Source organism: Epinephelus fuscoguttatus, linkage group LG20 (assembly GCF_011397635.1).
Source record: "Epinephelus fuscoguttatus linkage group LG20, E.fuscoguttatus.final_Chr_v1".
In the NCBI taxonomy this organism is placed as follows: Eukaryota; Metazoa; Chordata; class Actinopteri; order Perciformes; family Serranidae; genus Epinephelus; species Epinephelus fuscoguttatus.
In genome coordinates, this window is record NC_064771.1 from 33,356,815 (window position 1) to 33,373,841 (window position 17,027).

General features: G+C 41.8%; 1 protein-coding gene across 1 annotated transcript in view; it reads left to right on the forward strand.

Moving 5' to 3' along the window:
* tbkbp1 (TBK1 binding protein 1) overlaps nucleotides 1-16,716 on the forward strand; it is a 105,413-nt gene extending 88,697 nt beyond the window's left edge. The window contains exons 8-10 of the mRNA XM_049563830.1: nucleotides 1,758-1,873; nucleotides 5,914-6,698; nucleotides 10,491-16,716. Coding sequence (XP_049419787.1) covers nucleotides 1,758-1,873; nucleotides 5,914-6,698; nucleotides 10,491-10,619 — 1,030 coding nt within the window. The 3' untranslated portion in view covers nucleotides 10,620-16,716. The remainder of the gene's footprint in view (nucleotides 1-1,757; nucleotides 1,874-5,913; nucleotides 6,699-10,490) is intronic.
* The last annotated feature ends 311 nt before the right edge of the window (nucleotides 16,717-17,027 follow it).

Genomic DNA, 17,027 nt, shown 5'->3' on the forward strand with positions numbered 1-17,027 from the left:
GAAAAGTCCTTTTGGATACAAACCTTTAGAACAATTAATAGTAGGGGTGTAACGGTACCAAAAAATCATGGTTTGGTAAGTACCTCGGTACGGACGTCACGGTTTGGTTGCTCAAATGTCCCACCAAGTTGGTGTTGTCTCGTGTTGTCTCCCTTTGCGAGGCAGACTTTCTCTTGTCTTTTTTCACGTGCGCCAGCTGCGAATGTTGATACAGGTGTTGTCATACACACCACTTGTGCTCCAATAGGAACAAGAAAGGCGTTTGTGTGCATAAATGAGTAAAATAAATTAACTAAATTAATGAATTGAATCAATTTCAAACTACCGGTATTTTCCAAATGCAGTATAGTACCGTTTGGAATACTCTAGTACCGCGGTACTATTTTAGTACTGGTATACCGTGCAACACTAATCAGAGCAAAATCAGCAGCTGACGTCACATTTAAAGCCAGAATCTGACAGTTGGCCAAACAGTAGGGGTGGATGTCACAAACAGGATTTTGAAAAGAGGGGAAATTCCCCCTGTAGGACCTGAGTTTAAAGACTTTTGAAAGAAAGAAAAAACTGCATAAAATTAATGAAAATTAAAACACTACGAACAGAGACATAAATACAGGATAAGAGAGCAAGATGCTTCATGATGAGCGTTTCAGATTTGGTGCAAAACATAAATGTTTTTTAGCTTGGATTTAAATATGCGAGTGAAAGTTGATGCAGATCTAATATCCTGTTGAAGTTGTTCCCAGCTCTCTAACAGCTTCACATTTGTTATTGCATTTATGAAACTAATCAAACCTTTCAGATGCTGGTCTGGATACAAGAAAATGACTCACGCTGGCAGGATAAGCTGATTATCTTTACAGATTTCAAGTTAGATTTCAGGGTTTCACGTTTTGCCAGTCTTGCAGTTACGGTGCTAATCTACCGCTGTCAGTGCTGGAATGAGTGAATTTCAGATCAAGACTGGGGAGTTTATAAAAACTTGGTTAGACATTTGAGATAAGCTGTGCGTTATCAGATTTGAGGGGGGCTGGCACCAGCAGTGACTAACTACTGTAGTTGCTTTTCTCTGTCTGAACAAAATCCTCAGCCAACATACAAATCTAAGACTCTGTGCTTCTAACCACACTCAGTAAATGTCACTTTATATCCCATCTGAGCCATCACATAGATTCTTAATGATACACACTGATGAGTCCTTATATCTACTTGTGTAAAGCTTGTTTGACAGTAATTCATATTGTGGGGACTCAGATCGGTTTCCAGCTAATGAGTTGACTCAAAGTCAGCTTGTTGCCATGGTTAAAAGACACAGAGGCATGTAAGCCACCCGCGCTTGTTTATGGTTCTTGAAATAGAGTTGCTCCGTCAGCGAGGCCCCTGAGAGAGAGAGAGAGAGAGCCATGTCACATCTTGCATGAAATGGTGTGATTTTATGCACTTCAAATTATGCGCTGTGACATGCAATCTAAAAATACAAGCCTATAAGCCTCTCAATGAGCCGGCCTGATTTGTGAGGCTGTGTCAGCGCTGCAGAGCGTCTTCAGTTTAAAGAGGAGATAGAGATCAGCGTGGATTTGTGATGCCGTTTCAGACATCTTAACAATATTGAAACTTTAATTAACTTCCATCCACGGTATACATTTTTGGTGATTAAACAGAGATTGCAGTTGTAGTACACTAACAGTCCACTGACACTGTAATATTCTGTAATGACAATGATTATGATAATGACATAATTGCCTTCCTTCCTCCAGGGTGAATTTGGCTCTGGCCTACACAGAGTTAACAGAGGAACTGGGACGCCTCCAAGCACTGAGCTCCAAGCAGACGGAGATCCTGAGGAAGGCGTCACAGGAGCAGGCGAGTCCAGGTAAGCATGTAAAATACTGCACATTAACAAATGTGGAAATCCTGACTCACCAAACAGTCCCTCAGCCGGGGAGGAATTATTATTATTATTACTTGAGTAAAAGTACATGCCACACTGTAAAAATACTTAATCACAAGACAGTCCTCAGCGCAGTCACCAGAAGAAAATGTTGGTATACATTTGTACGCTGCCTGCATATCATATCAACATCTCTATAGTGATGTGGCGTATGAACTAATTTTGTCATCTAGAGGTGGAAGGGATGGTGGATGGCAACACTAGGTGTGTCTTACTGCAGGCGACAGTTTGAGACCAATGAACAACAAAACAGGCTGTGATTTAGCGAGTCATTGCTGTGTTTCCAGCAGCAGATAGGCACAAAAAGTGGTTGTTTTTTTTACAGATACGCTGCTGCTTTTCCTGCTGAAATAGTGGCAAGAAAAGCCATTGCTTTTTACGGAGACTTTTTTTTTTCTGCCACAATAGTGGCACAAAAAGCGGTTTGTTTTTTACTAAGACATCACTGCTTTTTCTGCTGAAATAGTGGCAAGAATAGCAGTTTTTTTAACTGAGAGATCACTGCTTTTCTTGCTGGGATAGTGGCACAAAAAGCGATTTGTTTTTACAGAGACATCGCTGCTTTTCCAGCTGCAATACTAGCACAAAAAGGGGTTGTTTTGTAATGAGACATTGTTGCTTCTCCTGCAGCAATAGTAGCACAAAAAGTTGGGTATTTACTGAGACACCACTGCTTTTCTTCTTGCTAAAGTGGCACAAAAAGCGGTTGTTTTTTACCGAGACATTGCTGCTTTTCCTGCTGGGATGGCAGCACAAAAAGCAGTTGTATTTTACTGAGACAATACTTGTAGCTAGAATTGTGCATCTCAAACCTGGTATTTTAGGCCCAAACATGCTCCCTTCCCAACTTCCTGAGAGAAAGTATACAAGATTATTAAAAGTACTCAATGTTGGAAAAAAAACATCTGTGAGTTTTATACTATTATATTATTTAATTCAATCACGACTGTCTAAATTAGTTGTAGAGCAGTAGTTGGTAAAATTTAAACTCCTTTACACTGTTGGGTAGTTAAATCTAGAACAATGTAACATGTTTTATAAGATCATCATATATTGTGTGTGTAAAATCTTTATTTTAAGAAAAGCATAATAAATGCAGTGGAATAATATTGTAAATATAGTACAATAAGGTAGCATGACATTTAAATACTCAAGTAAAGAGAGAGTATTTCAGATTTGTATTTAAGCTCTGGTTTCATCCCACCACTGAGATACTTGCTGGAGGACAAGTTGAGCTGACAACCAAATCAATACATAATATTTTGTAACTTTCTAAATAGAATTTGATTTTCTTTTTTGTTAGAAGCTGATTGTTTTCAAATTAAGTATCATTAAAATAAAATACTATGAACACATTACTGTTGGTATCGACACGTTTTCCTGTGCAGTGCCCATGACACATAAAAGAACTTCTGGTTGTGATTTGTTCCTTCGGTTTTTCTCACCTAAAAGTAAACAGAAACTGGCAGGCACGTTGTAGAGTACAACTTACAAGTGTTAAACAGCAGCAACACCTTTCCTTTGTTGCACACACAATCACACACATAGCTAATGTCTCACAACCATGCACCTACTATGCACCACAAACCAAAAGGCACCCACATGCAAAGCCTTTACTAAGGTGTATGTGGCACAAACTGGAAAATTATATTGCGTAAATCAGTGACTACCTGAAGGTTTTAACGCAGCTAACAGCGGGGAGAACACAGAAAACCCCAAACTGCATTTGACTTTTCCCCAATGCCGTGTTTTGTCACATTAATGTAGAAAATGTGACTTGAATGGCACTTCTGCTTAATTAGTTACAGCATCGTGCGAGTGATGTGATTGCCTCTTGGCTATCTTTAACAACTAAACAAATATTTTTCATGAGACGTTGAAATAATCACAGAGGTGGGAATTTGTGTGGCGCCATGAAAACATTCTCCGGGGTGTTACAGTGTAAGAGTGAGTGTGAGCTGAAGAGTCCCATTTGACTGTTTCCACCTCAGTCAGAGGCTCACAGAGAGCCTCAGAGCACAAACACCGCCTCCCTCTTAACACCTCAACCAACCGGCCATAAATGATGTTTCCTCTTTGATATGGGAAGTGAAGCTGAAGCGGTGAGTGCAGGGGCGACTGACTCATCAACGTATCTTGTAATTACATGAAACTGTACAACTGCACAGATCTTAATCTTTTTATGAATACAAAGCGGAACATTATGTGCATCTCTATTTACTGGACATCTTCATATAGCACCTGCAATAAGCTTTAATTTGTTATGAAAAAAAGGAACATCAGTATCATATTTACGCAGAATAGAAGTGACATTTTCTGCTGCTTGCACTTAGAATAGCGACAGATATAACTGGCTGTTTTGGTACAAAACTGTTGTCGATGTCTCTCCTTCTATTGCACAGCATGGCCAAAAGTATGTAGACACCTTATCGAATGTTTCTACAGCTGGGAGGCACTTTGTTGTGTTTCAGGCACAGGAAGAAATTCTTTGTAACATAGAAGCAGCATGTCACAGGAGTCGCAGGCTCATGTTTACTTACCGGCTGTGGGTAATCACTGGCAGCAATTCACTGCTTTAAGTTATCCCCAACATTTAGTCTGGCCGCACTTCGTCGCAGAATCAAATCGTTGTAGCTCAGAGCAGCCGAACGGCTTCCCATAGTCATTGCATAGCAGCACTCCATCGCTGCTTTCAGCATTAAAGCCTACAGTTTAATGTTAAATATTAAAATTACTTATTCAGGTGTTTCCCATCATGCCCTGGGTTTTGCAGTCAGCGGAGAGCAACTGCAGTACCTGGGTCTACAAACTGAAGCTGCCTCCTTCTCACAAGGTTACCTTAGCCCAATTAACATGACGTCAGAGCAAGTTAGGATCAAGTCGGACACAAATCTTTCCAGCATGCAATCCCTGATAATTCTGTGCAGGCCTGACTCATCTCAAACGAGCCTTTTAAAATTTTCCTCAGTCTAAACCACGATGACCAGCCCAAAAATACACAAAAGGTATGCACGAGAGTGGCTTTGGTGTAAAGCAGTGATTCTTACACGGCTCCTCCACATTTTCATTGACAAAATTCAAAACTTTTCTCTGTCTTCTTAAGGACCATGATTAAAAAACAAAATTTTCTTGCCCCACTTGCCCGGCGTTTTCAAACTCTTCAAACATACTCTCAGTTAGCTGGCTTACATAAATTGAGAGACAGAACGCAGGGAGAGAATTAAGAAAAGCACATGATGGTAAACAAAACGTGACAACAAATTTCCATGACTTTCCCAAAACTTTTTACTGATTCCATGACTTCCATCCATGAAAATGTAATCTCGAAATCCCAGGATTTTGACCAGCTATGTTTACATATAACGCCATCAATCATGACACATTATCAGGTGTGTGTATTGAATGTGTTTCTGTTAGCAAGCTAAAATTCTCTAGGATACAGTGACAGAAAAAAAGATCATTTCTTGAAGCAAAATTGTTATGTACCAGTAAAAGCTCTGAAACGAGTGGTCAGGGAGTATGAATTTGAATTAATTAAATTTGGATTTGGTGGTTAGCATTGTCGCCTCACAGCAAGAGGGTTCCTAGTTCAAACCCCAGGGTGGAAGAGTCCTTCTGTTCAGAGTCTACATGTCAGCGTGGGTTTCCTCCAGGTACTCCAGCTTCCTCCCACAATCTAAAGACATGCAGGTTAATTGGTGACTCTAAATTGTCCGTAGGTGTGAATCTCTATGTGTCAGCCCTGTGATAGTCTGGTGACCTGTCCAGGGTGTACCCCGCCTTTTGCCCAATGTCAGCTGGGATAGGCTCCACCACCCCTGTGACCCCCAACAGGATAAGCGGTTAAGGAAAATGAATAAATGAATAATAATTTGGATCCACAAGTCACATAAGTTTGAGAACCCCTGGCCTATAGTAACAGGTTTTCAAATGTGTGGGTTTTTTTGTGTGTCTTCTTTCAGTCCAGCGTCACTCTCCCATCCACCACCAGCGCCACTCTCCAGTATCTCAGCGCCACTCGCCCATCTCACAGCGCCATTCTCCAGTCCCACCTCCGCCGCACCACTCCCCAATCCAACAGAGACGCTCCCCAGTGCTGCAGCGCCTCTCCCCGGACATGCACCGCCGCTCCCCCCTGCTTGACGTCAACGATGGACCGGCCTCTTACTCCTGCCGGCCACCCAGCCAGCACCTGAGGGCCAGCTTCCAGGGCCGTCGCAGTTACTCCGAGGTTGCCGACCCCTCTGCTTACCAGTGCCCGCCACGCTTCTCCCTGGACCCTGTCTCCACCCTGCCTAAGCCCCGGCCCTACATTGAGGGCTACGCAAAACAGCAGCCCCAACACGTGGGCTCTCCTCACGGTGGACTGCAGCACAGAAGCTCCCCGTCTCCACATCAAGGTGGTGCAGGAGACGGGGGCCACGGGGAGAGCTCCATGCGCCACTCCAGAGAGATGCCATTCCCACTGTCTGAGGTGGCACACCTGCATTTTGAGCCCCCTCCTCCTTCCACACCGGCCCCCCAGCCCCCACAGTCCTCTGAGGATGAGGAGGAGTGGACCTGCCCGCATCCCATCAGCCCACCGCGGACGCTCGGCGTGCTCTCCTCTGCGGTGCCCAGTGGCGTCATGAGAGGTCCGGCGTCCTGCTCAGTCTTCCCCATCCCTCAGAGGTCGAACACCCTCACCTGCCACCCACAGCCGGGGTACATGTCAGCAGAGCACGCTCAGTCCTGGCCTTCAATCAACGTGAGTCCAAGCAGAGCGTAAAACTTGATTACATCTAAAGAGTACACGTTTGAGAGATTTTGAAATAATGAAGTTGTTTGTGAAACATGTTTAAAAGTGTCACTTTGTCGCAATTGCGGAAGTGCTGAGCTGGGTCACAGAAAATAGTTTTCACACTGAATGTCACAATCGTCCAAAGGCCTTTATCTTTACTGTGTCTCTTTCTACTTCCTTTAAAATAATTGTGCAACAGAAATACAGTTATTTGCTTTCATGGTGAGAAGCCTGATATCAGTCTAATATCTGTGTGTCAAGTACAGAGCTGCAGTCATGATGAGTTTAACCTATCTTAGCAGAAAAGGGAAATAACTGTCCAAAGTGAAAATATGAGACGAACATCTCTAAAGCTGTCCGAGTAAGATATGCTATCATGTTTGTTTAACCTGTGCAGAACATGAACAAAAAAACAGCTTTTGTGGTTTTAGAGTGAGTCGGTGCGTGTTGGAAGGACTTCTTGGCAATCAACAGTTGGGTAAAAATACAGCGTCTTCCAAGTAAGGTTTGAAAACATCGTGCCTGAACGGAGACCAAAACCAAAACCTGTACTTACCACCCAATTCTCACAACCCACGCTAAAGCCAGAGGTGACACACTGAAGTACAGGATATTTGTCCGTCAACAGATAAACACCAACTAAAGTATTTCACTGCAGGAAGGGTGGTATTTTCATAAAACTAGGGTGTCTATGCAGTAAAGAGACAGAAATACTTTTGAAATTGGTGCTATATGATCAGAGGAAACAGAGGAAAAAGTATAAAAAAGAGGAAGCACAATCTGTAAGTCAAGCAACTGGCAAATGAGCAGGGAGATCTGGGTGCTGGTAAGTTGGAGGGCAGTTTACCACAGTTCATTTACACACAGTTATGATACAAAGCTGGTTGAAAGTCAGCAAAGTATCCCATTAAACTAAGAAGATGCGTGTGATTTAAACAATGTTAGTAGGCCAGGCTTGTTGCTTTAACTGCTTTCAGTCAAGCTATGAGCCCGACTATCGTCACAAGAAAAACTGTCTTTCAGCAAATGCCAGTAACGACATATGTTTACGTTCAAGCGTCAAAGCCCTTTAGTGGATATTTGGAAATGTGACGCTTGTTCATTGGTTGCAAAGGAGGAAGTAGTGTGACAATATTGTAAAGGCACAAAATCTGCAAATAGATGAGGCCGAGGTGGGTCGATAGGTCAATAGGATGTTTGACTTTCTTTAAATCAAACTGATGAAGGTTCCCTAACCTTAAAGCTGTCATTCAGGGGTAGGCAACCTGCGGCTCTTTAGCCCCTCTCCAGTGTAACAGTTATTTTTTTATCAGTTTAATTTTAATTTTTCATTGCTGTAGGCCTAAAGTGATTCTGACATTTTCCAGTCGTAAAACATGCGTCATACATTTATGGCCTGGTGCCTTCTCCTAAATTTTGGTGACCCTAAATAGCTAGGTAGCGGTGGAGTCTCTCTCGCTAGGCTAGCTTTTGATTCCAAATCCAAACCAGAAAAAGTCTCAAGTGCACCGATTTCTTTGCTTTCACCGCCAACACTGCAACGTTTAAAGGAGAAGTCCGGTATTTTGCACTTTGAGCCCCATTTCTGGGTTGTTTATGATGAAATAGAGTGGTTAAGACCAATATAGTGACGATTGCTCCTTTTCGGAGAATTTGTCTTACCTGGCTTAACACTGCTGCCTATGGCCATGTGTGAACCTGTCCTAAACCCACCCTAGAGTTGGTTTTCAAAGCCATGAAACTCACAGAGTGGTCAGTGGTGTTCGTTGATGTTCTGACATAAAAGCAGCAAAAGTAGCAAACTGTGGTTTCCGTGATGATTTATTTGACATTTTGTGTAATCCATTGACTTTCTATAGAAGCCTCATTATCCGTAGCTCAGCAAAAGTGCCGACTCGACAGTGCTGTGTGCGCTCCTGGAGGAAGAACGAGAACGAACAATAAAGTTTGTAATAAGTTTAAACAACTGTTCAATGGATTACTCGCTTGTAAACAACCTTCACAGTGCGATGCCTTTGAACACAACACCAACCTTCTTCTTCTGCGTCTTCTCTGTGTCCCATTACATTGCAATGGTTTCCTGCCGGTTGGCTACACCTATGTAAAGGAGCATTATCGCCATGAAGTGGGCTGGAGTGTGTAATGCTTCAGGGTCAAACGAACGATCAAGCGGAAGTTTACACACGGGTGTGAGGCAGCTGAAAAAATAGTTCCACAATCAAGATGAAGAGCGAAAACACAGATGTAAACCACAGTTTGCTACGATTTTTATGTCAGAACGTCAACGAACACCACTGACCACTCGTTGAGTTTCATGGCTTTGAAAACCAACGTTTAGGGCAGAGGAAAGCTACCCTGGAAATCCAGAGTTCTCGTGAGAGCACAATTTGAATTTGCTCAGCGAGTCACTCTGGCAATCAGTAATGATGCTCATTACCCATGCTGTTGGAGCCGAGCTGCACCAATCACATCAGTGTATCTGATATAGGCGGGTCAGAGGCGAGCTAAACAGATGACGACAGCGCTGCGACTACGAAGTCCAGAATCAGTCAGTAAACATTGCAAGATGGCTACGGATGAACACCAGTTGTTTGAAACGGCTTTGGCCGCTACAATGAACGAGTTAGACTTGGCTTTTTCTCTAAAAGAGGAACAGAAGACAGCGCTCGAATCTTTCCTTTGCAAGAAGGACGTTTTTGCTGTTTTGCCGACCGGATACGGCAAGAGTCTAATCTACCAGTTAGCTCCGCTGGTAGCTAAGCGTATACGTCACCCCGTGTATTGTTCTGATTGGTCGTTGTGTTATCCAATTGCGTGCAGTGATATTTACAAATGCATGCTTGGTTCCGCCCATCGAGTTGGGCCATTTGCATTACTCATGGCCAGGCCCTAAATCTTTCTAGATTTGGGTCTGGATTTCCAGGCTAGGGGAAAGTCAAATTCTCTGAAAAAGAGCAATCATCACTATTTTGGTTTTAGCCACTCTATTTCATCATAAACAACCCAGAAATGGGGCTCAAAGTGCAAAATACCGGACTTCTACTTTAAGTACAAAATAATCATAAGTAGCCCACTGCAGAGTCGCCACCTTGTGCTAAACAGTGCACTAAAATATGTTGTTTCATGCACTACTGTGTGGATGTAACAACAGTTTCTGCAAATATGACAAAAAGTTTTTTACTGAAGTGCTATTTTAACCCAAACCAGAATCTTTACCTACGTCTAATTAAGCTGGTTTTGAGTTGTAGTCAGACTTTAACTTTAGGCTTTGCCAAATTAGAAATTACCTTTAATTTTATATCAATGGTTTCTTTTTAGAAATCCTCCATAGTTTTGGAGGGTATTCACTAATTGTCGTCTTGCTGATGGATCAGAAAACATACATATGAGACATTCTTGAGGGTAATTCCTGGAGGGTAATTCCTTTTTCTCTCGTTCATCAAAAGAAAGCAAATAATTCCCCAAGATGTTAAAATCTTCCTCTAATTAGTCACCTTGTCTCTAAACTGAACTGGATTACCCGATGAATCAGTGCTTGGATGAGAGTTTCCACCTGGATTTACTACAAATCATCCATTTCACAGCAGAACCCTGTGAAGTGATCACTCACCGAGTAGTAATGTAATTTTGCTGCCTCCCACAGAATGACTAATACAACCCAGCGAAGTTGGAGACCGCTTGTGATTTATCCTGTTGTCTAATTATACGTGTGTGTGTGTACCTGTGTGTTCGTGTGTGTGTGTGTGTGTTGCCCTGCAGCTCTGGATGGAGACAGAGGAGAGCGACATGCGGAGCTGCCCTCTCTGCCAGCTGATATTCCCCGTCGGTTACCCTGACGATGCCCTCATCAAGCACATTGACTCCCACCTGGAGAACAGCAAGATCTGATCGCCATGGCAACCAGCCCGCACACATCTGCGCTCTCCTCTTATAGATTATGCAAGAGGATCGGCAGACCTGGCCAGGATGGGAAGTCAGAATGTGGGATCAGCAGTTAGCCATGTGCGATAATCTATAGGTAGGGATGCAAAATGGGCGCAGAGGGGCCTGTTATATTTGGGAGGTACTTTAACACGGGTCTGTGCTGGACTTCTGTGGTCCATATGCAGAGTCCTTTACTGATCGCCCTGACGACGGCTGCCTGTATAACTACTGGCTCTGGTCGCTGCTGTTTTGTTATGAGTCTTGTTGTGCGGTTTCAGACAGTTTCAGGTATCGTCTTGTTTTTCGCTTCAGTGCAGTTAGTACACTTTGATTTAGCAAAGTAAGCCAAAGACGAGGTACGAGAGGCACGCTGGCAGGTTCAGAGGGCTCTGCATGTTGAAAAGTTAGTTTCAGTGTTGTCAGTAAATGATCAGGGAGATCTGAAGCGACTTTTCTTTGACAGTATATTTTCACCACTTAGCTTTAAACACTGTACACCTGCTTGGAAATGTTCTCACACGCAAACACTACAGTTTATTCTGCAGAGGGTTCTGTGCAGGAAGCGCCGAGGACTGGTAGAAGCGGGCTTATTGAAATGATCTGACAGATACACGTTGATTAGTGGGAATTTTAAGGTTTTGATTAAGTGAGGCGAGGGCGACACTGTGAAGGAATTCTGTCTGTCGATCAGGGTTTTGAGGCCAGTTCGCTTTCACTTCTCTGAAACAAGATTTCCACGGCAGTTAGGAAAGTCTAAAACATTCCAGTCTAACATTTCATCTCCGAACAAATCAAGCTGGAGAATATGAATGTGAAAGTGTATTTGAAACCCAAACAGAGTCATGATGATGCCCTGCAGGGCGGGGCACTGGTATTGATGCGTCTTCTCTACGAGTGGAGGGAAAGTTTTAGTCAGAATTTACCTTTATGCTTGCAGCTTGTTCAAAAATCTAAGTATCTTAGCACTTTAAGTTGGCATAGCCTATACGATGTATCCAGTTTCAGTCCCCATATATATTTTCCATGTATAATTTACTATTTATATTGTAAGGCAAAAAATATGAAGATATATTTTTGCAGAAGTTAACGCACCACATGTCTCATGTTGGTGTTTCTCCCACGTGCTTGCACACTGTTGTACATAGAGCAGTCGAAGGTCAAAATCCCGCCGCATGGGATACTTTTCTGTAAAAAGACTTTGAAGTTATCAACTGGGATTCTCCTCGGTCTTCCTAAAGATCTGACCTTCAAAACAGTTTGATGTCACGACTGCCCAGACCACCCAACAAAAAAAAAAAAGAAGACACACAGCTGGCTGCATGAGATCAAGACTTGTGACCTGCTCTTGGGGAAAAAGTGGCAGACTTTTTAAGTGTACTGTATTTCTATCTCGGAGATCTGATACCAGAAAACTTCATCTCCAATCAGCAAAGTTATCTCTGCAGGGTTTCAGCAATGACAATACTCTTCTTTTGATACATGGGTTTAATTTTTAACACGAGTGGAATCTTTACTCGAGATCTGCTTGTGGGGACTTGAACTTCTTTTTGAAAAAAAAAAAAGGAAAACTAAAAAACCAACAAAGTTACACTGATGTCAGCTTATCTGAGGCTTTCAGTTCCATGTGCAGTTTCTAATGTAGGGGACGTCCCTACTCACCCACCCATGCATTTAAACTGGTTTGAAGTTACCGAAGAGGTGAAATGTGGTAGATCAGAGCACACAGGGCAGTGATTGTGGCGGCAAGATGATGTAGGACACTGGTTTTAAGTCCTACCCCACTGATGTTTAGCAACACACTGAACCCCTACTAGCTCTGGAGGCTTCACTCCAGGCGACAACTTTTCTGTGAAGTTTTAAAGAAAAAGAACGTTCAAATGGGGGTCGAGGAACATCAGATGAAAGGATAACTGGTTTATTACCATTTGAACCTCATTTTAGTTGGTTTGAACACTGGTTCTATTGGTTACAATAATACTCTACTCACCTTGTCGATGACTCTGGAAAAGTGCAACCGTTGCTAATTGCTGTTTTTGGCGAGCTAACGGCTAACATGCTACAGTGTAGCTACCCGACTCATTGTTCATCATTGGTCGTCAACGGAAAATAACTGGCTCCAAGCTGTTAGCAAGAGCTTGTTAGCTCATTAGCTTAGCTTTGTCGAAGTTTATTTAGAAGAGTTATTTGCACCGTCAGCTCCTGTCGCGTAGCCTGTTAACCACGTGTCTTTCGTAAGGGCAGTTTGACTCCAACAGACAAAGTTTTATAAAAGTGAATGTTGCAACAAGGCCAACAGCTTCTGCCATTTTGGATTCTCTAACTTTCTGTTCTCTAAAAGTTCTGCATTGTCATGATGACTTGCTGCTGGTAAATGATAAGAATTCACCACTCAATGTTTACTCAAGATGCTGAAAAAAAAAAAAAATGGTACAAATTTATTTTGCCAAACCAACAATCATGGCAGCTGGAATGACTTAAAGTCTTTAATTCTGCCATTTCAAATGCTGGTGTTGAGGCCTGTTGCCCATTTCATTTTAGTCCATTTAGATACCCTAAAGAAAGCCAAGGGTGTATTACGGTAAAGGCGCCTTGCCTTACCAGAAACAAAGCACGCCTCCACTAACATCAGAAGAAATTATTGCACTTACTGTATTTAAAAGCAGAGGCTACATATATAAAGGGTAACCTCCATATTTTTAGCCTGGACCCTGTTTTCCCATGTTGAGTGATTGAGTGAGTGAGACAGCAGCCTGTAGCGGCGAAGCAGGCTGCAATGTAACCACTCGTGACCTTTATGCACCATTTACTTCCACTAAAAGTGTTTGTTGTCCTCACTGACAGGCTCAAATTATTATTCTAAGTGTCTGACAACTTATGGAAAGGATCCCCACAGAGATAGAATTTTTTATTCAAGAGCAAGAACTTTTTTGTCAAACCAAAAACAGCCCAAAAATTGCTTTCAGCATACCCACCAGACTCCATTTTAAAAAGCTGTAAGTTTAGCGTCTATAGAGTCAGCATATTTTTACATCTACCTGGGTAAATTAAGCAGTTTATTCCAGCCAAACCAAAGATGGTGATTGTTGGAACAAGGGAAAGATAAGCCGAGATGTTTTTTGTAAGATTTATTTTGTGTCCGTCGACTTGAATGACATATGTTTAACAGTGATAAAATTACTGTTATTTAAATGAAATCTGGTGGCTTTGGCCGAAGCAATTTCAGGGCTATTTTTGGTTAAACAAAATATCTGTAGGGATATTTTCAAGATAATATCAGACACTTAAAGTAATAATCTGAACATGTCAGTAAGAAAAACAAGCACTTTAAGTGGACGTAACCTGACGGTGCCAAATGCCCCTATGTTTTTACATTGCAGCCTGTTTTGTCGCTGCCATCTGCCGAAGTCCTGCTCAGTACCAGACCAATTTCAAAAACTGGTGTTCTGATGAGTCAATTATATTCAAAATTATGAGAAAAAAGGGTCCAGTTTGAAAAATACTAAAGCTACCCTTTAAATCATTTTAGAAGCCCTAAAAAGTGAGTTACAGTGTGTTACAGTAGAGGCGCCTAAAATAAAGTGCGTCTCCACTAACATCAGAAGAAATGATTGCATTATTGTGAAATATAAAATAAGCGGAGGCTGCGTAGTACGGAGTGAGCCCAGTATTATGAATTGATCACAAGATGAGCTGCATCAGGTTTTGTTTGATCCAGCTCAGCGGGTGACATCGATTGATCCCGTCGTACTTTCACTTTGCAGCAATTATAAGAAAAGTGTGTTGCAATGTTGGGGTGACAAAAAAACCTTTGAGTTTTCACAAATGGGAAATGCACCTACCACCTCTACTAACCACGTCCTGGGGGAAACCCTGAAAACGGCTCAGAATTTCACAAGAAAAAGAGGTGAAGTTCAGAACAATCTGAAAAACAAACACAATTATATGATGTAGAATTTTTCTTATTTCCTGCCCCATTAACCGTCTTAATGACCCCTCATGGGGGTTTTGATCTGGATAAACAATTTGCTCATTTATAATCTGCCTGATCATCTGACTGTTTGTGTTTTTGCCCCGTCAGACTCAGAGATTTGAGCAATTAACTCTGTCATTATTGTAACCGATAGAACCAAGCTGACATAAACTGGAATGATCCTTTAAAGAGCTTCATCCTGAGGTGTACAATAAAAACTTCAAGGCAGTATGAAGATACTTGACCATTAAACCGAAGAGGGCTTTAATGACTCCCAATTACTCTATACTGTATGTATGTTCCTATATCATCTATGTAAAAAGAAAAAATATTTAAAGTTGTGTACAGACAGGTTATTTTGCAAGTGTGTAAGGCTAATGCAACGTGTACTCTATTACTCAACAACTTCAAATTGGAGTGTCTGTAAATCAGTATATAATCCTAGCCACCACCACACTACGTATGAATTATATGCGAGTTATATACAAGTACTACCCTACACCTTTCCTCTTTTACTCACTACGTAGTGGTATGTCCTCTAGTCAACTAATATCCAATGGCAGTCGCAGCCTGCAGATAAACATCAGTTTATTTTAAGCTGTGGGATGTGTAATAGTGTGCACTTTCAGGCTTTGTCACATGTGACATTAAATGATCTGAACTAGAAGTGCACTAGGTTGGAGGAAAAATCAAAAATGAATGTTTTTCTGAAGGTTTCAGTCCTTATAAAGAAAGTGTGTGATGCATATTTTTCTAGTCTGATTTATCACTGAGAGAAGACAGAAAGAAGCACAACGATCAAACTGTGTCTTCACCACAAATTGGAAACATTTAAGTGCAGTGGTTAAAGATTTCACAAACAATATGTACTCCCCCATCACTCAAAGAGAGGACTTGCGTCAACTCACAACCAAAGACAACAAATTATTTCCTGTATTTTGAGAAGCAGAGGACACAGTTAGTGTTTCACGTTCATGTCAGTGTGTGGGGAGGTGGTGCATTGTGGTTAGTGGTGCTTGGATGCTCACAAACCACAACCTGTTGGCCAGCAGCAGCGAGGCAGAGCGATCATGGCCCCTAAGAGCTCAAGATGTGACGTGCACCGATGTTTACGCTCGACACATTCACACGTACAGACGCTGTGCTGAGGTCAGTCACCTTAAGATTAGAATCGCTAGTTCAGATTTGAGATGTTTCTTTTCTTCCTCATCTGTTTTTCCTCATTGTTGTGTCCTAACAGCAACCTGTCTCCTTGGTTAACTCAGGAGATGAACAGAGAGACAAATCCAGATCTGTCAGCGTTAGATTACGATTTCTTTATCATGAAATTTCACTCAAATTTTCCTCAGATTTACTCAGGAGGAAAACAGCTAGGTCCAACAAAGAGTAACAGTTAAAAACAACCTCTTCATTCCTGTATAGCTCTCCTACGTGAGTCAGGTTGTTCTCCTGGGTAACACTAAGCGCACATGAAGACCTCAGCACTAATGAACTCTCCACAACACTAACGAGAAGTAATGTCGACTCTACGAGGTTTTGTGTGGTGGAACAACACCGCTGGCATTCAAGAACTTTTATGAGTGTGATAAAGAAAAGAGAGCAGCAAACAGAGGTATATAAAGAGTCACTTTTTCTTTCTCTCTCTGTCTGTAAATATTCTAATAAATAAACTGGAACATGCACTGAAGTCACGTGCCGAGTGGCCTCTTTATGCTCAAGTGATGATGTCACTTCCTCTCGGCTGCATCTCACATCCTCTTTCTTTATTGTTGTGAACGTTAGAGCTTGTGATGCACGTGCATGAAGCTAGATGCTACTTCAGGTGTTACAGTTTGTGTGGTGAGAATTAAAAAACACAGATCGGGGTGAACATTTAGCAAAATGCTGCAGTTACAAGAGGAGTTTTCTTCAGTTTGCATGCGTCTGAAACACGTTGAGAAGCATAAATATTGCTTAGAAGCATAAATTAAAATATGTTCAGTCTGTGTGCTGCATCCTTGGACTTGCTGCAGAAGAAAGGAGCATTTGGTTCAGCTGCTTGGGCGCAGAGGTGACATTTTAAGATGACTTTATTCCACAACTTTACCTAACACTGCCCTTTTTATGTTTACACAGTGTGATTTGAATATTGCATATTTTAACATACTAGTTTAAAAATAATAAAATAAAATAATAATAATATTGAGAGCTTCAAATTCTTGCAGTAAAGTCGCTCTATTTTTTTGAAATTCTTAAAATTTGGACTGAATTTTTTATGACACACTGCTATTCCAATTTTTTCAAAATATAAGAACTTATGAACACACTTTATCACTCTCATAAGAGTAATGAAAAATATGTCGGGGGGGACTTGAGAGAAAATGGACAGCAGTCAATGAGGTTTGCTGGAATAAAACAACATT